Here is a 21,121-nt window from a genome sequence, read left to right on the forward strand (position 1 = left end):
TCCCTCTTAGAAATATGTCTCCACCCTAGAAATGTAGCTAACCCTTAAGCAACTGCCCTAACAAATAACTGGCCGTCATCCCTAGTTACAATGTGAGAAAATGAGTGGTGGTGGTTCGCCTAGCCCTAAGTCCTCATCCCTGTTCCCCAAATCCCTACAGAGCCCAACCAACCATTTCTGCAGATTGTCTGAGTTCCCCAGTTCCCCTCCCCACAATCCTTTTGTTTCTGTGTTCCTTCCCTTCTTTTCTGCAGCTCTCCTAGCCCTCAGTTGCCTCTCTGTTTTCGCGCCTACCCATCTAGCCACTGGATTCTCCTGGTTCCCAACTTGGGGGGTCTTCTCCCCCAAACCCCTCAGCGCTGGGTCTGTGCCCCAACCCCATGAGGTCAGCGGAGTGGTCTCCAGTAGGGTTGCAGTGGGGAGGAGCCCCTGACCTGCCTCTGCACCTGCTGCTACCTCTTCTGCTGGAGTGCCTTGTCTCCTCTCACAGGAATGGCCCCTGTTGACCAGACTGAGGGACACGCGGCCTGAGTTGGGGCCCTGCTGTCCTCAGATGTGCGAGGTGGACAGCAGGACTTCCTCTGGGTCACTTCCTACTGGAAATCAGGACTGGCGACTCTGTGAGGTAGCAGAGGAGCCCCAGCACACCTTTCCAATGCACTAGGCCTGTGTGGCCCCCAACCCTGAAGGACCAAGACCCAACAGATCCAGCTGACCATGAGTGGTCCCAGACCCCTGAGCACTGCTCCAAAATACCCCAATAACAAATCAAATGCTGTCTGTTCTTTTAATGATAGTGGTTGTGTATCAGAGATACTTGTGATTTTTTTTTTGCAGGGTGGGGGCACACCCAGCAATGCTCAGGGGTTACTCCTAGCTTTACACTTAGGAATTATTTTTGGTGATCTTGGGAATCAAACAAGGCAAACATCCTGCCTGCTGTACTATCACTCAGTCTTATTACTAGTGACCTTTTAACTTGTAGTTGCAGTTCTGGCTGTGGATGATGAGCTAAAGGCACTTGCTTTACCAGTTTGAGGTGGTGAGTCTGTCCTGGGGGCCATCCACAGGGTTCATGCAACTCTGAGCCACACCATCTCTGTGTTGGGGGTGTCAGGGCCATGAGTGTACCCCACCCCTCCAATGAGCATGCAACCAAGTGTTTGTGACTCCCTCATGTAAACAGCAGAAGCAGAGAAAAGAGAAGGGGCCAGTACAGTGATGGGTGTAGATAAGTAAATGAAAATTTGAGGAGGGCCTTTTGTTTGCAGCATTGAGAGTCAAATCCAGATCTCAGGCATGCACCCTAAACCTGTGCTACATCCCTAGCCTACAATTTACTGTTTGTACTATGTAAATGTTCATTGAAATATTGTATAGGGGCCAAAGAGATAGCACAGCAATTAGGGTGTTTGCCCTGCACATGGCCAACCCAGGTTTGATCACAGGTGTGTTCAGGGCTTAGTCCTGAACAAAATACTGTCCACCACAAAAATATTATATATATATATATAATATATACACACACACACACATACATGGGCTGGAGCGATAGCACAGCGGTAGGGCATTTGCCTTGCACACAGCCAATATGGCTGACCCGAGTTCGATTCCTCCACCCCTCTCGGAGAGCCCAGCAAGCTACCGAGAGTATCTTGCCCGCACTGCAGAGCCTGGCAAGCTACCCGTGATGTATTTGATATGCCAAACACAGTAACAAGTCTCACAATGTTACTGGGCCCGCTCGAGCAAATCGATGAACAACGGGAGGACCATGACCGTGATATAAAATATGTATGCACACTTATATGCATATGTATACATGTGTGTGTAGCACTGTAGCACTGTCCTCCCGTTGCTCATCGATTTTGCTCGAGCAGGCCCAGTAACGTCTCCATTTTGAGACTTGTTGTTACTGTGCACGGCAAAGCCTGGCAAGCTACCCGTGATGTATTCAATATGCCAAACACAGTAACAACAAAGTCTCATGATGGAGACGTTACTGGGCCCGCTCGAGCAAATCGATGAACAACGGGAAGACAGACAGACAGTGATATATACATATATATACATATATAATGCATTTTTTTCCCTTCTGGATGGCAGGGATTGGTCATGTGTGGCTGTGGCACTCATGTACTAGGCTATAGTATAGAGAAATATCTCTTTGGGTATTGAGGAACATAAGTAAGCATTTTATAGAATATCATTTCTCCTTATGAAAAACTGGAATTAGAGCCAGAGAAATAATATACGCAACTGACCCAGTTTTAATCCCTGGTACCATATCTATGAGTGATCCCCGCCCCCCCCCCCCCCCAGCACAGAACCAGGAATATCTACTTGAGCACTGCCAGGTATGGTCCAGTCACCACCACCCCTGGACAAAAATGGAACTGACTGAATGCCACCATCAACGGGCAGGTGAATGATAGGACAGTGGGGAGGATGCTTGCCTTGCACAAAGATGACCCAGGTTCAATCCCCAGCATCCCATATGGTCCCCTGAGCACCGCCAGGGGTAATTCCTGAGTGTAGAGCAGGAGTAACCCCTGTGCATTGCCAGATGTTACCCAAAAAGTTTTTTAAAAAAAGGTAAAAACTCTGATAAGCTCAGGGGAGAAAGGAGGCTGGATTAGGGGGTTCGGAGGCTGGATCAGGGAAAAGAGGGCCGGGTCAATGGAGGATTTACCATCTGCCTCTAAGATAGATCGTGAAAGAGGATATGTGAAGTTATTTTTATCATTTCAAATAGAGGGGTTTTTTTTTAATTTGGATGCAACCCCCTTGAGCCATCATCCCAGTTTTCCCTTTTTTTTTTTTGTTTTTGCAATTCATGATCAAATAAACGCACTGTAAATAAAAAGCTGTCCCCGTATGCCACTTAAGGTAGAACAGATCTGAGGAGCCCCACACAAATGTCTGTCTTCAGTACTTTTGTTTTTCCTGGTACCAGACAGAATGGTACTCAGGGCTCCTAGTTCTTGCTCAAGGATTACTCCTATCTGACTCTGGGAACCACGTGTGGTGCAGGGGATCACACCCAGTTTGACCCTGTCCGCGGCAAGCATCTTACCCTCAGTACTACTATTGCTCTATTCCCAGGAAAATGTAATCTTATCTCATCATGTTCGTAAAAGGCAAACAGAAGCGATTTTATCTGTTTTGTTTTGTATTTTTGGGCCACACCCAGCAGTGCTGAAGGCTTATTCTCGGTTCTGCACTGTGGAATCACTGCTAGTGAGTTCGGGGGACAATACGGGGTGCCGCGGTGCCGCGTTGGAACCTGGGTCAGTCATTTGCAAGGTAAATGCCCTATCAGCTGTATTATTTTTCTGGCCCCAGGAGTGTTGCACTCAAGATTTGGAAATGTTTTCATTTTAGATATCTTCAGCCCTGCCCTTCCAAGAAACAGTGGAATGGCTTCCCAAAAGTCTTCTGTATCCTTTTCTCATTGAATTTTCACAGGTCTGCAATTTATATATAAAGTACACGGATTTCTGAGACGTGCAGTGACACACACAGTCGGGCAACAAGAACCAATCCCTGTCCTTGGTGCTAACGGAAGCGTGGGGGGAAGGGAGGAGTATTTAGAGCTCGTTCCTGAAAAGGAGCATTTCTCAAATGCCAAGGGGACACTGGGTATTTGGTAAGTTGTCACAGCGACTGATACCTTCTTGCAAAATCACAGTTCCACTGGAGTTGCGTTCTACTGCACAGGTCCCTCTGTAAATTTTGCATCACTGCATTATTATGAGCCAAGCAGGGGAGGTGTGCACAAAGTCTGTCGTAAGAAAACGGAACACCATGATTTCGGATACTGTGGACAGCCAGCTCCTTTAAGTTGACTGCAAGGAGAAAGGGGGGGTTCGCCGACGGCCAGCCCCGCACAGCTCAGGCTCGCGGACTGATAGGAACTAAGGAGCCAGAGCAGAGGGCTGACCCAGGGGCTCGCCCCGCCCCCGCTCCAGCCCGCATGCGCAGCTACGGGGACGCGCTCGGCCCCGCCCCCTCCCAGGGCAGCCTGCTGGCCCGGAGGCGGGGCCTGGGCACAACATGGCTGACGAGCGCCGGGAGTCCTCGAGTCCTAGCTCAGCGGTCCCGGAGCCACGCATTCCGGACCCGCCGGACCTGGTGCGGGCACGGAAGGGACCTAGGTCGTGTGTGTCAAGGTGGGAGGTGGGCCTTAGGCCAGGGAGCGTGGTGGGGCGTGTCTTTTGAGAGTTGGCGTGGCAGGTACTTGGGGTCCAGAGGGGCGGGGCCTGCAGAGCCTTGACGGCGAAGGGGCGGGGCCTGGCGTTGGGCGTATCCTTTGCCAGGCCTGATGTGTCTGACTAGTGGGGCGGAGCCTCAGCGAGAAATTTTCGGAGTTGGGAACTAGGATGGAAGGTTGGGAAGGTGACCCTGACAGTCAAGGAGGTGGGGTTATGATGAACACCCACACTGGGTTGGAAAGGAGGATTCTGCATGGTGCTGAATAAGATTCCTGGACTGCCAAGGATGGGGGAGGAGAGAGGAGGAGAATAATGACTTTGGGTGTCTTTGGAACTGCACCTCATTTCCTTCCACTCAGTGGAAAGAAACTGAGGAAGGCATTCAACAAGTCTTTCCTAATTGATTTTCTTTCTCTCAGAGCTTGCAGTCTTGTGTGGGAGAGGTACAATAAAGATTTGTTGTGGTACATTCTAGAATGGGAATAAAGGGTGAGCTGATGGGAGTGTGGAGGAGAGCTAAATTTAGACGGAGCCGCCAGTTGTGTGCAAGCTTCTTTTTGCTTTAGGGTCAGAGGGAGAGAAACAGCCAGGTTGTGATGGAATTTAGGATGACGATTTGGGGCAAATTTGGGGGTTAGTATTTGGCAACATGGGAGGGTTTCAGGGGGAAATTACTTCATCGGATTTCCATTTTCAAAGGTCGTCCGGGCTGCTTTGGGAGGGGATGATAAAGGAACAGGTGTGGAAATGAGTGTCTCTTAGGTACGCTGCTTTTATTGGGAAAGGCAAGAAATGATTGGCCTGTAACTCAGTGGAGGAGGGACATGTTAGAATTCATGATCTATTTGAGACAAAAGAGGAAGTAGTGATGGGGTCATGGCAGAGACCCCAAGGATAAAGAATAGGATCCAGAAATGGAAGGGTGGAATAGGAATGTGGTCCAGCGACCACACATCTGCCTTGCACATCCCATCCCTCACCAAACATGGCCCCCATTCCTTTGTGGGGGCCTGGGAGGCAGTGGAGACAGCGTCCACAGGCTCCTGGTTTCTCCCCCCACTCCCCGCCCAGGTTCTGGTGTCTGATGAGGACCGCCCTGCCACACCCCCGAGGGACCTCATCGAGATCCAGGTGGTGAAGGTGACCGACACCACTCTGGTCCCCGAGCCCCTGGAGCCAGGCCCTCTTCACTGTGCCTTGTGTCCAGCTGCCTTCCAGCTGGTATCTGAGCTGCTGTTCCATGAACATGGCCACCTGGCTGGGGCCGAAGGCGGTGGGCCGGCTGGGAACCCCAGCCAGTGCCACGTGTGTGGCCACCACTGCCCGGGCCCCGCCAGCCTGCGCACCCACTACAGCCTGCACACAGCCGAAAGGCCTTACCGCTGCATGCTCTGCCCGCTGTCCTTCAAGGCGCCGGCGCTGCTGCTGCGCCACCAGCACCGACACGGGCCCAGCTCGGCTGTGGCAAGCCGCGGGGCCCCGCTGGAGATCGCCGGGGTAGTGGCGGCGGTGAGCAAGCCCTTCGCCTGCCGCTTCTGTGCCAAGCCGTTCCGCCGCTCATCTGACATGCGCGACCACGAGCGTGTGCATACCGGCGAGCGACCCTACCACTGCAGTGTGTGTGGCAAAGGTTTCACGCAGTCGTCAGTGCTGAGCGGCCACTTGCGCATCCACACTGGCGAGCGACCCTTCCGCTGCGCGCTCTGCGGCCGCACCTTCAACAACTCCTCCAACTTCCGCAAGCACCAGCGCACCCACTTTGCAAGGGCCCAGCCCTGGCTTGGGGGTGACCCCTGCAGCCAGCAGGCGGGAAGAGGGAGGCGGGAGCCCTCGCAGGTGAAGAGAGAGGTTGACCCCTAGGCTGGAAGTGGACAGGGAGGAGGAGAGGGGAGATTGGGGGAGCACAGAGGAGTGGCTGGTAATGAAAAGCTGAGCCAAGTGGGGCAACCCTTCATCACAGAATCACTGAGGTTGGGGGGTGCGCAGCCCAGGTCCAAGTTGTGTTCTTGCAGGTGGTCCTTGTGCATGAAGCTTGTCGCCAGCTGGTGGTAGCATGGGGTGGGTCACAGTGCCCCTGGTCATTGCGGGTTCTGGTCTTTGGGGTTCTCTGGGGTGTGCCCAGATGGAACCATTTTCCTGCCTCAGTGAACCCCACCCTGTTGCCTATCTCCCAAAAGCGGAAGAGCCTCAGCACATCCTCCACAAAAGAGACTTGGAGATGCCCTCAAAGCCCAAGGGTATCAGGTCATAGCTGAGGACATTTGAGTTTACAGGACATGAGCCTCACTGTAAGGATCTTTTGTCCCTCTACCCAGGAATAGAAGAAACCTCCATGTCAAGCTTTGGCCCAAGAACCCACCCCCCCCCCCCGTGTCTCCCTACCCCGCTCCCCCTTGAGCTATGGTAACCAGTGCCAGGTGAGCCCAGGGTGGGCTGATGAAGGCTGGGGGCTCGAGCTGAGAGCTGAGTCACTGTGCTAGGAGCCCCGATTCTCGGTTATTAAAGAACTTTCTGAAAAGCTCCTCTATGTCTATCTTGTACCTGGGGTGGTAGCCAAGGGCCACGGCACAGACCCCTCTGTGGAGGTGTGGTTCAGTTCCAGAAGCAGTGGTTCAGGAAGGGACTATAGAGGGAAGCACTCCCCCAGCACCCCACCTCCCCATGTAACCCCCACCATGCAAAGAGCTCGTCCTCTTCGCCAAAGCAGCATCAGCAGCCAGGAGAGACCTGGGCTGGTTCCCTGAGTGTCCCCTATCCTGCTGCTTGTTCCAGACATGTATGAGTGTACTTCTTTCCAGTACAGCTCTTCTAGAGAGAGCTTGTCAGTGGGGCCTGGCCAGCCCAGCCCCAGCCCTGCTGGCCTTCCCATGCCCTGACCCCTACCAACCTTGTCACAAGTCCAGGGCCAACTGGCTTGGAAAAGAAATCACATGTGAATGCCATCAAAGTGACAGTACGAGTGGAGGTGAAGGATTCTGAGGGCCAGTGCCAGCACAGACAGGTGGGGACGGATGCTCAGGCTGAGGTGGGAGCTGGGGGCAGCCTCCGTGCACTTCAGCTCAGGGTGGGCATGAGTCCTGCTAGTATTTTTCCATGTGGTATTTGTTCACACTGTGCTAAGTCACACTGTTGCTTGCTCACTTGTTCCTGTGCTGGGGATCAACTTCAGGGCATCACACATGCAAGGCATGTGATCTATAGCAAGCCACATCCTGGCCCAATGCCAATGATGTAAAACCTTCTGATGTCAAATACTGGCAGGCAGTGAGTCCAGAAGTGTAAATGAATGGGCTAAGGCAAAGTGTGTGGTGGGTCCCAGCAGTTAGTTAACTTAGGCAGCAGCAGGAAGAGCAGCAGGTCCTGCCAGCACCAGTCTTCTCCACCCCACCTCCAAGGGACCCTCATCATGTGAGCCACACCATACCTGTCTGTGCCCAAGCACCTCCCCTCACCCCTCACCACTTAACCCTGGCTGACAAATTTCTGTGGAGCCTGGCCAGCTCACACCAAAGTGGCCCCATGCTCCAGAGCCTGTGCTGGTACTTCATGCCTTCCCCTTGATGGCAGACTCCAGGCAGGGATTTAGTCACTACAGTTTGGTGGCCACACTGTCCCATGACCAAAGTGAGGTCTGGAGGAGCTGGAGAAATAGTACAGTGGGTAAGGTGCTTGCCTTGCATGCAGCTTACTTATGGGGGTTGATCCTCAATATTCCACATGGCCCCCTGAGCACCGTCAGGAGTAATTTCTGAATGCAGAATCAAGAGTAACTCGAGTATCACCTGCTGTGGCCCCAAAACAAACAAGAATACACTGAAGGCTGAATAAGTGCACCTCGAGGTCCTGCCCCCTGTCACTCACAGGCTCTGAGCAGGGAGGCCCAGCTCCCCATCATTCAGGGACTGGGACCCAGCATTGCTCCCCCCGAAAGGCAAAATGAGGTGTTCGGGGAGCTAGGCCCAGTTCATCTGTTCCCTAAGGACAGCCTCAGCAAACACGGATAGGCTGCTTGGCATGTACACTGGGGACCTGAAGGAGGCAGTTCAGGTAAAAGCAGGTTCCCAGCTGCTGAGAGCACACTGACCTGGCCGGTTCACTTCCACTGCTTAAAAGAAAATTCAGTGCTGGGCCAGAGAGATCCTACAATGGTCAGGATGCTTGCCTTGCACGCAGCATACCTGGGATTGATCCCTGGCACCCCATATGGTTTCCCGGGTCACACCAGGATCCCTGAGTGCAGAGCCAGGAATAAGCCCTGAGCACTGCTGGATGTGGGAGGGAGGGTGGGAGGAAGGAAACTCAGTGCCTAAGGAGCAAAACCCACAGAGACAAAAGAGCCCCAAATCCCCTGCTAGTGTCCAGAGCATTCTCCCAGGGTGCAACAAGAGACTCGAGGGCCCTGTGGATAAATTTATTCTTCTCTGCTCTGTACAAGCTGCGTCTGCACCCCGCCCCCACCCCGCAATCCAAAAGATCACCTGCCCCCCACCCCAAGTTCCGCTCCAATTCCAGGTTCTGAGAGGGGAGTGAGCAGCTCAGCCACACCCCACCAAAGCGTCTTGGGGGACAGAATGCCCCGGGGACAGGGATGGATGAGGGTTACAAGACCAGGCTGGACGGGGCTCGAGGCTTGGGTTGGTGGCTGGGAGGGGATGCGGCTGGCCCAGGGGGTCAGAATGGAGGAATTCCAGGACAGTTTGTCCACGTTTGCAGCGAGCGGGCAGTGAGGGGGTACAGGGACAGCTCAGCGGGCGGCGGGGCTTGGGGCCGGACAGGGCGGGCTACTGGAACTGCGAAGGGGCCAGGCCTCGGTCAGGCATCCTTCCCAGTTAGGGTGCCCGCACTGGCCCCCGTCCCGGGGGCTCCGAGGCCCTCGGCCTTGTGTGCCAGGCGGTGCTTCTTGAGGCCGTAGGTGTTGGCGAAGCCCTCGCCGCACGAGGAGCAGCGGAAGGGCCGACCGCCCTGGTGGGCCGCCAGGTGCTTGCGGAAATACCCGGGATCCTTGAAGGCCTTGAGACAGGCGGGGCAGCGGAGCTCAGGCCGCGGTGGCTCATGCGCACGCTGGTGGCGCAGCACGGAGCTCAGGTAGAAGAAGCCCTTGCCGCAGTGCTCGCAGCGGTAGGCGCGCTCGCCCAGGTGCAGTCGCTGGTGCTCCAGCAGGTTGGAGCGATAGCGGAACGTCTTGCCGCAGGCGCCGCAGCGCTGGGGCCGGGCCACTGCGTGCAGGCGCCGGTGTTCTGCCAAGCTGGACGACTGGGCAAAGCGCTTGGCGCACACGCCGCACTTGAAGGCACGCTCACCCGTGTGCACTACGCGATGCTGCCGCAGGTACCAGGAGCGCAGGAAGCCTTGGCCGCACACGCCACAGCGGTAGGGTCGCTGCTCCGTGTGGCAGCGCTGGTGGCGCATCAACAGGGCCGCCTCCCAGAAGCGCTTGCCACACACAGGGCAGCGGAAGCCTCGTTTCTGCCGGTGACTGCGGCGGTGCAGGAGCAGGTCGTAGGCGCCGGCGAAGCTCTGGCCACACAGGCCGCAGCCCAGGGTTCGGCGCACCAGGTGTACATACTTATGTGTCACCAGGCCCAGGAAATGTTTGAAGCTCTGGCCACACGTGGCGCAGCTGAAGCGCTCTGGGCCCCCTGTGGCACCACCCCCGCTGCCAGCCGCCGCTGCTCCGCCGGCGTCATCGCCCCCCGACACCCCCGCCAGCGCCGCTACAGCCGCCCCAACCTCGCCCGCCAGCCCACTGTCTAGCACGCTGGCCGCGTCCGTCCCGCCGGAACCTTCCGGGGCCTGGGGGCCGCCAGGCGCGGGAGGCAGCAGGCGCTCGGGCGCCGCCTGGTGCACCAGCTTGTGCCACATGAGGTTCTCGATGAAGCCGAAAGTCTTGCCACAGGCGTCGCAGCCGTAAGGCTTCTCTGCCATGTGCACCTCCTTGTGACTCATGACGTGGAAGAGATCAGGGAAGTGCTCACCGCAGTCAGAGCATGCGTAGTTCAGGCCCTCCGCTGTGCCCGCCCCCGCAGCCGCGGAGCCAGAGCCGCAGGCACCTGGCCCGCCTTGGCTTGTGGGTAGGCCGGCGGCCCCGGCCAGGGCGCAGGGCAGCTGCAGCCGGTGCACCTGGCGGTGGCGGGTGAGGCTCTGTGGGTAACCGAATACCTTGCCGCAAAGCTCGCACTTGTAGGGCCGCTCGCGGGTGTGCACCACATGGTGCTTGCTCAGGTGGAAGGACTCACGGAAGCGCTTCCCGCACACCGGGCACTGGTGCGGCTTCTCGCCCGTGTGGATGCGCTCGTGGCGCTTCAAGGTCTCGCGCCGCCCGAAGCCGCGGCCGCAGATCCCGCAGCAGAAGGTCTTGCCTGGAATGCCAGTGCCAGAGCCCGGCGCACTCCCAGTCCCGGCGCTGCCGAGCAGCAGAGGGTGTGCGCCTAGTAGCGGCACAGGCATGGCCCCGTAGACCACGGCCGCGGCCGCGGCGGTGGCCGCCTTGTCGCTGTCAGTGGCGGGTGGGTCGGGGGGCAGGAGGTAGGGGCCCGGGGGGAAGGGGGGCGGGGGCTGCGGGGTTGCCCCATCCTTAGGCGCCTCTGGCGCAGCGCTGGAAGCTGGCGCATGGGGGGCATGCGCAGCCTTGTGGCGCAGTAGACTCTGCGGCGCCGAGTAGGACTTGCCACAAAGGTCGCAGGGGTAGGCGGGGCGCGGGGCTCCGGTGCCCGCGTGCGCCGCCTGGTGCTTGAGCAGGTAGGCAGCGTCGCGGAAGGCCTTTCCGCATATGCCGCAGGGCAGGCGCAGCAGGTCCGCGGAGTGCGTCTTCACATGACGCTTGAGGCTCTCGCGGCGGTTGAAGCTCTTGTTGCACACGGAACAGGAGAAGGGCTTCTCGCCTGTGTGGATGATCTGGTGCTGGTGCAGATGGCTGGGCTTCTTGAACACCTTCCAGCACAGCGGGCAGGCGAATGGGCCGTCACCACCCCCCGCCCCGACTGGTGGCCCTCCCCCACCTGCCGGGCCGGCCGGGACAGGGTTGGCAGTGCCATCTGCGGGCGTGGCTGGGGGTCCGGAGGCCGCTGCAGCGGGGACAGGGGGGGCGGTGGGAGTGGCGGCGGCGGCCGCAGGGACCCCAGCCGGGGCGGGCAAGCCGAGCTGTGACAGGGGCGCAGCAGGGGGCGGAGGCCCAGCTGCGGCCGGCATGGTGGCGGTGGGCGGCACATCCTTATGGCAGCGGCGGTGGCGGATGAGGCTGGAGACATGGTTATAGGTGCGGCCGCACACGCCGCACTCGTAGGGCCGTTCGCCCGAGTGCACAAGCATGTGCTGCACTAGGTGTGAGGACTGCTTGAAGGACTTCTGGCACACGCCGCACGGGAAGCGCCGCTCCATCAGGTACTTGAGCCGCCGGAAGTAGCCCTTGTCATCCTTGGATGGGTCACACGTGGCGCTGGTGCCGGCTGGGCCCGGTGGGGCTGGAGCAGGTGTGGGCAGAGGGCCTGGTGTCCCCGCTGGAGTGGCCAGCCCTGGTGTCCCCCCGGGTCCTGTGGCTGGGCCCCCTCGCTTCAGGTTCCCAAACAGGTGCTGGTGTCCCGAGAGGTCGACAATGCCCCACTGCGGGGCCGGGAAGGCGGCATCGAACAGGGGTGGCGGTGGTGCCCCAAAGGCGGGCGCCAGGGGTAGATCGGGCTTCTTGGCTTGGGAAGAGGCAGAAGAGGAAGAGGAGGATGATGAGGAGGAAGAGGAGGATGAGGGCGTCTCTGCCTTAGGCTTGAAGGTGGCCGGGGCTGGGTAGTCATACTGGGGGGGTGGTGGCTGTGGCGGCGGCTGCGGTGGGGGCCCGGGAGTGCAGGGCAGGGCTGCCACGGCCTTGGCGTGCTCCCCATACAGCTCCATGGGCTCAAAGCGCTGGTGGTTGAGGAACTCCAGGAAGTCGAAGGGGTAGCTCTGGAAGTGAACCCCGTCCTCGCCGCCCAGGCCGCTGCTCCCACCAACCCCGGCTCCACTGCCCGCAGGGTTTGCCTCCATTTCGTTTGGGGTCCACCGGAGACCCTGTGAAGAGGGACAGGAGGTGCTGAGCACTGCAGGGCTCTGCACTGGGTGGCCAAAGGCTGGGCAGCCGACCTCCTGCCCAAGCATCCTTCTCATCTCCTCCCTGGCTCCTGATGCACCTCCTCTGCACAGCCTCTCATATTTCACCCCACCCACCCCACCCCTACTCCTGCCCTGGTGGATGATCAGCCCTGGCCCTATGGAAGCCCCAAGAAACTGAAGAGAATTCCTGATTTCTTGCTGTGTGACCTCAGGCAGGGTTCTGAGCTTCTGTGCCTCACAGCTGCATCTGCAACACAGACCTTACACCTTCCAGCCTCAGGCCCAGCCCCATGCCCATCTCCTCCAGTCTGGAAGGGTGCAGGAGCACTAGGTTGGAGACAGGAGTGGAGGGGCCAAGTAGCTGGTCTCAGGCATGGTCAGAACACATCCCCATGACCTCTGTGACATCCCATGCCTCGGGTATCTGCATGCAATCAGGGACCTGAGTGTTCCTGATCCGGTTTCGAGTTCCATTCATTCTGGGCTACAGCCAGAAGGGAGACATCAAGAATTACCAGGCCAGGGTTCTCCCTGCCCAGCTTAAAGGTTTCTTCACCCCCACACATATGTGATTTGCAGGGTTCCTGCAGAGCCTTGCTCTCCCACTGCGCAGGTGTGGAGTGCCAAGGAGCAGGGCATCATTGAAAAGATGCTCCAGCCTGGGCCGGAGACATGGTAACCCACATTCAATCTCTGCCACTGTATGGGGTCCCTGGAGGCCCGCCAGGAGTGACACCCCCAAAAGAAAGCAAGTACTGCTGGGCTCCCTGGAACTCTGGCACCCCCTGCAGGCCAGCCAGGAGCTTGCTGGGGCTGGGATGCAGTCACCACCCACCATCACCCTGTAGCTAGCTGGGAGCTGGGTCCATGGGCTAGTTCAGGCAGTCACCATTCTCATCCCTCCAAGGACAGCCTGCAGAGGTCATGAGCATGGCAGCATCTGGATGCTCTCTGCACCCCCTCCCCCAGTTGTGGTACTGAAGAAGTAGAGGAAGGTGGGGGTGGGAGCCCCCTTTGGAAGTGCTATCTAGATTCTGAGGAAAGACATTTACATCAGGAACAACTGGGAACGAAGGTCCCATGATTCCCAAGTCTCTTCTGGGCCTCTTTGTGTTTCCCATAAGCCATTGCGCCCTGTTGTCCCAGGCTCTCCTGTCTACATCCACCCCTCCCCCAATCTGGCATGGGTTTCTGTACTTGGCCACGTCACCTGGGTCTCCTGAGGTCCTATGGGGCTGACAGGGACCAAAGGCTGGGATGGTGAGTTGGGGGGACAGACGCAGGCAGGAGCAGCTCTGCTGCATCAGGCCAGGAGGGGGCACTAAGCAGACAGGGTTGGGTGGGAGGAGGGGGAAAGGTGGGTAGATGCACAGAATGATCAGCTCATGATCCCCCAGAAACATGAATCCCCCTTTGTCAGGGCATCTGGGCCTTGAAGAGTCATCCTGGGGTAGGCTGCACCCGGAATAGAGGCATGTTTGGGAAGAGGGGAGGGACCCCTTTCCAGAGGCTCACTCTGAAACAGCTGCTGTTTGTTCCTGGGTGAGATCTGGGCCTTTGCCCCTACTGGTGCCAACCCATCACAGCTGTGGGCAACTGAGGGTGAAGCCACTGGCCTGTGAACTCGGGACCTGCCTCAGGATGGGATTCTAATGGCTCAGGGACAAGAACCCAAGCCAGGGACAGGCCCCTGGAGCCTGGCAGGGTGGCTGCCCCTTCCACATCTCCTACAGCCCACAAGTCTCCCACCAACCCTCCACGTTGCTCACCAACTGGCGCCCCCTCAAAGGCAGGGGCTGAGGCTAGTCAGCCTCCTTCCCATCAGGGGAAACAGCTGCCCCTAGACCAGGGCACCCAGACTGCTTCCCCCTCACACCCTCAGCAGCACTGCAATCCTGTCCCTGTGGGCATTACCACATGTGAGTTCCTGTCCCCTGCTAATCTCCAGGACGCAAGACAGTGCCCAGGCCAGAAACTCGGCCCTAGAGGCCCCATGCTCTGGCCACTTCGCTCTTGGAGGGCTGTTCTCAAAGGTGTGACCTTTTGGTGCTGGCTGCTGGGGGACAAGATAACAACAGAAATTTTTCCGATACTCCTTTCTGTCCAAGCCCCTTGTCCTATGCAATCCCCTATCGGAGCCCATGTGGGCAGTTTCTAATCAGACCATGAGGCAGCACTGCTGTCCACCAAGGCGGGATCGTCCGCTGTCAGATGTTGCATGTCCAGTGTGTGCTTCATGAGTGGCTGTGGAAGAGAGTACAACCTGGGCTGGGGTCCTCTCCTCTCAGACCCTGCAGCACCCACACTGTGGCCTTCTTTGCACGTCCCCTTCTGATCTGCAAGGGCAGCTCCAAGTCTCTGCACTGCCCAGTTACCTCCAATTCAGGAGCACTCGGAAAACGCTGTTTATCCTGTTTATGTGTTTACTTTCTTTTCAGCTGCCTCCCGAGAGTGGGGGTTTTTCTCTGCGGCTGCATGGGGGGCTAGAGTCATCCCCTGGGGAAGCTGGAGAAGGGGCAGGTCAGGAACAGCCCATTAGAGTGGTTGAAGCCTCATTCCCAGCGGGAAGGAAATGCTCCTGCAGGAGATGCCACCGCCGGAGGCAGGGCAGAATTTCTGGGGATCCTAGACTCCGGAGGGGAGGGCAGGCGCTGCCCACCTGCAGGGGAAGAAGGTGTGCATCGCAAGAAAAACTGAAGGGGGCGCTGTTCCGCGGGAGGGAGGTCGGGAAGGGGGTTGACAGAGGTGTTGCGGGGGAAATAGGGGCTCGTGGGGGAAATAGGGGCTCGTGTGCAGAATGAAAAAAGACATCCTTAACCGTTGACCAGAATAAAGTATTTTTACACCAACGGAGACGACTGGAAAGAAAGGTGGTTAGGTACTGCTTGCGTGTGGACAGGGAGAACGGGGCGGGGAGGGATGCAGTTTTCTAAGGCACCGGTGATCGCTCTTTGCAGGAAACCTTATGCGGGAGGAGGGCGATGCTGGTAGCATCGGGGAACCTGTCCCGGCGGAGGCAAGGACTATAGCCATGGAGAAAGCACGGGACGGGGAGGGGTGTTTGGCAGCAGTTTAAGGCATCACCACGAATGAGGGCGTCTTGGCAGCCGTCCTCCACGGGGGCGCTGATGGCGGAGATGTCTGCATTGGTGGGCTAGGGGCGGGCAGCGACTTGGGAGCCTCCTGGCAAGGGCCCGGCGGGAGAAGCACTGATGGGATCGTTCTGGGGACCACAGCGGGCCAGGTCGGGGTCCCCCCGCCCCCGCTGCCCCTGGGCCCAGGGGCCAAGCGACGACCGTCACTCACCGGCGCCGGGGTCTCCGCCGGGAGGAGGCCGAGGTGGCGGAGAAGGCGCCGCCGCTCGGGGGAGACCCGAGGGCCCGACCGGAAGTGCCGCCCCCTCCCCCTCCCCGGGAGCCCAGCACCGCCAGCCCGCCCGCCCGGAAGCGGAAGTCGCGCCCGTCTCCGAGGCGCCGGCGTGGAGGAGCAAAAAGAAGAGACAGCGGCGGCACCAGCCGGCAGAGGCGGTGGCGGCGGTGGCGGCGACTGGCAGAATGCGCCTGCGCATTGGCTAGGGAGCCCGGGTGGGGGAAGGCCTGGCCACTTCCGGTGGCGGGGCAGCGCTGTGCGCCTGCGCCCAGGGCGTCCGCCTCTTACCAGGGCACCGCCTACACACACTCAGGACTTCCGGCTAGGCCACGCCCCTCCCGCAGATCCCACTCAAGCCCCGCCTATGACTCAGCTCCCCCCATTTCAACGCGTCATCTCGTGAGTCCCGCCCACTGCCCCAAACTCCATCTTGCGGGGCTGAGAATGTAGCTCAGCCTTGGAAGTATGAGGCCCTGGGTTCGACTCCCTAAGCCAAAAAAAAAAAAAGAAGAAAAACCCATAAATCAACACTTCATGCCCCTTGCACGCAACATTCAGTCTCTCCCGCCTCAATCCCTCCTCTCCGGGATTCCTGTGCCGCTCCTCCACCTTCTCACTCTGCCCCCTCCGACCACAGCATCTGATGCATCAGCTTCAGTGCTTCTTAAAGTTTGCTCCGGAAGGGCCGGAGCGATAATACAAGGGCATCTGCCTTGCACGTGGCTGACCCAGGTCCGATCCCCGCCATCCCATATGGTCCCTCAAGCACCGCCAGGAGTAACCAGAGCATCGCTGGGTGTGACCCAAGAAAAAAAAGTTTGCTCCGGAAGCCACCGGCAGCGGCATCACCCAGGGTGGACTTATGAGTAACGTATGTCCTCGGGCCTCCCGCTCCAGACATCGGAATTCAGAAACCCTGGGGTCATGCATGCCTCATATGTGAGGATCTGGGTCCAGTCTCAGACACCGGAAAAATGAAATAAATAAAATACTCTTCTGGTAATCCTGATAGCTCAAGTTAAGAACCACTATCCCTCTCTAACTCAGCCTCACTAAGCCAGTCTCCTAGCGTTTCCTGCTCTGATGCCTTCTCCGGTAGCTCCTGTTCTGCCCAGACCTGGATAGCGGTTATGCCCACCCTCCGCATCTCTTTTCTGTAGAGACCCACTTCTCCTGCTGCAGGTTCCCCTTGGTTTCCACTGCTCAAATAAAGCCAAAATTTCCCTCAAGCAAGCGACCCCAACAGCCAAAAAATCGCTTTAAGCTCCACCCCAGTTCTCAGCCCCTTCCCAAGCCTGCCCAGGGTCCCCGAGCCCAAACCCCGCCTCCTGCTACCCTGCCCCCGCCCCCAGCACCACACCCCTCCTCAAACCGCTTCAGAACAGGTTAGGGCCCAGTCCTAACTGAAACTCTGGGGATTCTGGCCAGAGTGAGGAAGGGGACCTATGTGTACACAGAAGATCCAAGTTCCTGCTTAGAGTGAATATTCACGGGGAGTACTTTGGGTCAGAGGGGACAAGGACAGGGTCAAAGGCTTCCCCCAACTCACTCTTCAGTGCCCAGGGAAAGGCAGCATGTGACATGGGGATCCTCCCACAGGAATGTGGAGTAGAGAGAAGAGGCAGCTAGCCCCAGTACTGTCACTGCAAACACACGGATGCCAGTGGGCAGAGGTTTATTTCCATGGCCCCTGGCTCCGAGGGCCTGTCAGTCCTAGGCAGGGTGATAAAAAGTGATGGGACCCCAATACTGAGACCCTCACCCTTACCCCCCTCCCACAAACGAAAGACCATGAGACAGGAGGTAGTCCCGGTCCCCCTACCCCGGCCCAGCAGCAGCCCAGCCAGCGCAAAGCCTGGCAGGGGGCGAGGTGGCCTGGCTTGTGGGTCAGGCCACCTCTTTCCTCTCAGGCTCCTCAGGCTCAGGCTCCTCCTCCTCCTCCTCCTCCTCCTCCTCCTCAACTCCTGCAGTGGCCGGGATGCCCTCGTCGTCCCATGGCAGCTCAGGTCCTGGATCCGGGGGACACACGGGTGCCTCCATGGCCTCTGGGTGCTTGCGTTTGGCATGGCGCCGGAGCGTGTTGGCCTCGGTGAAGCGCAGGCGGCAGATGGGGCACTGGTAGGGCCGCTCCCCTGAATGCACACGATGGTGGTGCGCCAACTCCCCGGCCTCGCGGAAGCGGCGCGGGCAGAGCAGACAGTGGAAGGGCCGCAGGCCGGCATGGATGTTGCAGTGCCGACGCAGGTGGCTGGACCGCTTGAAGGTCTTGCCACAGTCCTTGCACTCATGCGGTTTCAGCTCCGAGTGCGAGATGCTGTGGCGCTCCAGGTCAGAGAGGTAGGGGAAGGCCCGCAGGCACACTGGGCAGAAGTGCCGCGCCTTCTTGGGGCCTGAGCCCTCGGTCCCACCTGCCACTGACCCTTCTGAGACTGTATAGGGCACACCCTGATCATCGATTAATAGCAGGTCGCTACCCCCGCCGCTGTCCACCGGGGCCATGGGCCCCTGCACCAGCGGGGGCTCCTGCCCTGGTTTGGGAGGCCGGCCCCGCTTACGGGAGAAGGAGGCCTTGAGCGTCCAGTGCGAGGAGGCAGCAGTACCGGGAGGGCGGCCCCGGCGAACAGGAGGAGGCAAGGCCAGAGGGTTTTCTTCCTCCTGGGGCAAAGGCGAAGGCAACTGGTCTGGGCTGGGGGTGTCCATTGAGCAGTAGGGGGCTTGGGCCTGAGCTCTGGAGCCGGGCTAAGAGGAGAGAGGGGGGCAGCAGTCAGTGCTCAGTGCAGGGAGGGCCTGGAACTCCCTATGTTCCCCAACACCTTGCCCATCCCAGTTACGAGTCTCCTGAGTGGAGTGTGGCTGGCCTGGGAATATAGCGCCACAGTCCTCAAATGGGACACCCCTGGCACACCCAGACTGCAGCGCTATGACCCCTCCAAACAAGCAAAAGGGGAGGAGAAAGGGGGCGAGCAGCAAAGGGGGACGCCAAGAGGGAGTGCCTAAGTGGTGCCCCGCCCTGAGAGTTGGCTGTGAGAAAGCACTGCTAGAGTCCAGTGTCCGGCTCCTGAGAAGGACTCTGGCTTCCAAGCCTAGCTAAGCCCATTGCAAAACAGAGGAAGCTGCTGTTCACCTCTCCCAGACATATCCTGGTGGGGGAAGGACGCACTTAAAAAGCTTTTCGGGGCCAGCCAGAATCATCCTCCAGGACTGTGCTGGGCCGCAACCAACCTCCGGGGAAAGGGGCACATCACCTCCACTTAGTGCAAGGCGGGTAACCGAGGTGCAGGCCAGCCCCGTGCATAAGCGCCCACTGGCAGCGCTGGCAGGACCGAGATTTTAAACCAAGACCTCAAGGATCCCAGTGGCCCAGGGATAATAAAGAAGAAATGGACTCAAGCAGATGAGGGGCAGTTTGGAGGCCCTCAGTTCTGAGCTTGGATTCAGCAATCAACGGGACTTTGCGTCTCCGTACCAGTGTCTGCCTCCTCAACCGTGGGTATACTCAGTGAGCGACCACTGTGCCCTCATCACCACTGGCTCCTGAGGCGAGGGATTGGAGAGCAGAAAGCGGGAGGAGGCGAGCGCAGGTGCACTGGGAGCGGGGGCTGCAGGTGCCTCTGGACCCTCTTTTGAACAGGCACACGGTCACCCCCAAAGAGGGCTAACCGCTTTTCCTCTATCGCAGGCTCCTCCGAGGGGGCTAGTCGGAGACCGGAACTCAGCCTGGACCCTCGAGCCCCCGCCCAACCCCGCGCTAGAGCGCGCCCGCCGCCCCCCAGAGCTGCCAGAGCGCGGGGCGGGCCATGCGGGGGCGGCGGCCAATGAGCGCCGTTGTGCTGCGGACGCCGAGGGCCGCCGCCAAGGGGGTCTGCGCGCGCGCGCCCGGGAGGCTCCGCGGGGCGCGAGGTCGGCGCGCGCGCCGAGCAGGTGTAGGGAACGCGCTCCCGGTGCGAGCGGAACCCGGTCTCCCCTCCCTCCGTTCCCTTCCCCCCGCCAAGGCCCCCCGCCTCTCGGGTACCTCATTTGCATGTCGCCGGGGCTCGCGAGTGTGCGCGCGCCGGGGCGGCGGGACCGGCGCGTGGGGAGGGGCGGGGGCGAGGGGGCCCTGCCCCTCTGCGGCGGCGGCGGAGGCGCGCGGGGAGCCCCGCCCCCGGGGAGCACGCTCGCGGCCCCTCCCTCCCCCGCCCCCTCCGTAGGGCCCGCGCGCCCGCGGGGAACAAAGGAGACGCGCGGGGTCCTAAGACCCGGCCACTGCCGGGCAGGCCGATCGCGCCTGCGCACCCTTCACCCCGGTCGGAAATCGCCCCAGCAACACTCCCAACCACAGAGACTTCTCTTTTCTCCCACAAAACAACCAGCCCGGTGGCCCGGTCAATGACAGGTACCAAAAGGATGAAAAGCGGAAAATGGCTGCTCATTCCCGTAATTAACATGGCGCCAGATGGGCTTCAAAATCCCCTGGATGGCTGGGAGACAAGATGGAGTCTGCTCTCGGCTACCTCGGCCTCATATCGGCGGACCTGGGAGTTCTCTAGTTTTGCTTTCTGCAACTCGGCCCACCACCCCCATACCACCCCCTAACCGAAGGATCCCAGACTGCCAAAGGGAGTCACATCTGTCCGCTTCTTAGTGGCTATGCGCCGGCGTGGCCCAAAAGGCCGGAGGGCCGCGCGCTAAACCTGCTGCCCTTACTCTGTATGGCGCCGGTGGTTACCCAAGGCCCCGCCCCTTTTCTCTGCCCTTACCCAAGATGGCACCCACCTGGCTTCTCTAACCTCCTGTGTCGGGAAAGGGACGCGGGAGAAGGAGAAGGGCGGGCTGCAAGAGGGGGAAGCCAAGAGGGCGGGAGGAAGGGGGAGTGCGAGGGAGCAGGGAGTTAAGACGGAAGTCGAGGGGCCCCCCGGGTGGAAGTGACGCTGCCCCCGCTGCCCAAAATGTCGGCGCCCAGAGGGAGGTGTAAGTAATTAAAGAGGAAAGCCGACTGACTTTTCCGGCCTCCCGGGGCCGCCCCAGGGCTCCAGAATCCCCGCTCCGTCCCAGCGAGGTGGACTCGCCTGGCCGCGTGTCCTGCCTGCCCTGCTCCCGTCCCGGGCGCCTGGGCCGCACGTTTAAGGACGTGGGGGGGGGGGGACCGGGGGGAGGGGCCCAAAGGCCTTCTCCAGGAGCCTGAGCTCTTGAGCCACCGCGGGGGGGCGGTCCGGGGTCCGCGTGTGGGGAGGACTACAGGGAGGGGAGGGGGCGGGGCCTATTGCAGATTCGGGCGGAGCAACGATTGGGAGGAGCCAGAGTGGGGCGGAGGCTAGAGTGGAAATAGGCGGGGCTGTGGATAAGTGGGAGGGGCCTAATTAAAGGGGGTGGATTTTGTACCGGGAAAAGGGACCTGACTGGCGCCCCAGGGATAAGTGGGCAGATTTTGTTGGGAAAAGGGACCTGACTGGCGCCCCAGGGATAAGTGGGCAGAGCTT

At 59.4% G+C, this 21,121-nt stretch overlaps 3 protein-coding genes across 6 annotated transcripts; 1 reads left to right on the forward strand and 2 right to left on the reverse strand.

The window, feature by feature from the left end:
* The first annotated feature begins 4,050 nt into the window (after nt 1-4,050).
* ZNF784 (zinc finger protein 784) lies at nt 4,051-6,691 on the forward strand. Of its 2 annotated transcripts, none has more exons than XR_008795377.1 (2): nt 4,051-4,236; nt 5,286-5,421. XR_008795377.1 is itself a non-coding variant. In XM_056136670.1 (2 exons), exons 1-2 carry the CDS (start codon nt 4,057-4,059, stop codon nt 6,072-6,074), a joined length of 867 nt encoding a protein of 288 aa, XP_055992645.1. In that variant the 5' UTR covers nt 4,056; the 3' UTR covers nt 6,075-6,691. The 2 variants fall into 2 exon arrangements, 1 of the variants encoding a protein (XP_055992645.1); XM_056136670.1 differs by having other exon boundaries at nt 4,056-4,134; nt 5,286-6,691.
* Nucleotides 6,692-8,720: 2,029 nt separating this feature from the next.
* ZNF865 (zinc finger protein 865) lies at nt 8,721-16,013 on the reverse strand. The gene is made up of 2 exons (XM_056136280.1): nt 15,600-16,013; nt 8,721-12,251 (listed from the first exon to the last, which is right to left on the reverse strand). Exon 2 carries the CDS (start codon nt 12,225-12,227, stop codon nt 9,027-9,029), a length of 3,201 nt encoding a protein of 1,066 aa, XP_055992255.1. The 5' UTR covers nt 12,228-12,251; nt 15,600-16,013; the 3' UTR covers nt 8,721-9,026.
* A 1,286-nt stretch (nt 16,014-17,299) lies between these two features.
* Nucleotides 17,300-20,746, reverse strand: ZNF524 (zinc finger protein 524). Of its 3 annotated transcripts, none has more exons than XM_056136414.1 (2): nt 20,643-20,746; nt 17,300-18,401 (listed from the first exon to the last, which is right to left on the reverse strand). In XM_056136414.1, the coding sequence occupies exon 2, from the start codon at nt 18,360-18,362 to the stop codon at nt 17,550-17,552; it is 813 nt and encodes a 270-aa protein (XP_055992389.1). In that variant the 5' UTR covers nt 18,363-18,401; nt 20,643-20,746; the 3' UTR covers nt 17,300-17,549. The 3 variants fall into 3 exon arrangements, with proteins under 3 accessions (XP_055992389.1, XP_055992388.1, XP_055992387.1); XM_056136413.1 differs by lacking the exon at nt 20,643-20,746 and adding an exon at nt 20,418-20,553; XM_056136412.1 differs by lacking the exon at nt 20,643-20,746 and adding an exon at nt 19,675-20,100 and having other exon boundaries at nt 17,301-18,401.
* Nucleotides 20,747-21,121: the final 375 nt, after the last annotated feature.

The sequence above is a fragment of the Sorex fumeus genome, unplaced genomic scaffold, assembly GCF_029834395.1.
Source record: "Sorex fumeus unplaced genomic scaffold, SorFum_2.1 ptg000122l, whole genome shotgun sequence".
NCBI lineage: Eukaryota > Metazoa > Chordata > Mammalia > Eulipotyphla > Soricidae > Sorex > Sorex fumeus.

Bases quoted from the DNA above. Each gene is read 5' to 3' on its own strand.
- ZNF784 (XM_056136670.1), top strand. From the start codon at position 4,057: ATGGCTGACGAGCGCCGGGAGTCCTCGAGTCCTAGCTCAGCGGTCCCG. The intron at 4,135-5,285 runs GTGCGGGCACGG...CTCCCCGCCCAG, and splicing joins TTCCGGACCCGCCGGACCTG to GTTCTGGTGTCTGATGAGGA.
- ZNF865 (XM_056136280.1), bottom strand. From the start codon at position 12,227: ATGGAGGCAAACCCTGCGGGCAGTGGAGCCGGGGTTGGTGGGAGCAGC.
- ZNF524 (XM_056136414.1), bottom strand. From the start codon at position 18,362: ATGGACACCCCCAGCCCAGACCAGTTGCCTTCGCCTTTGCCCCAGGAG.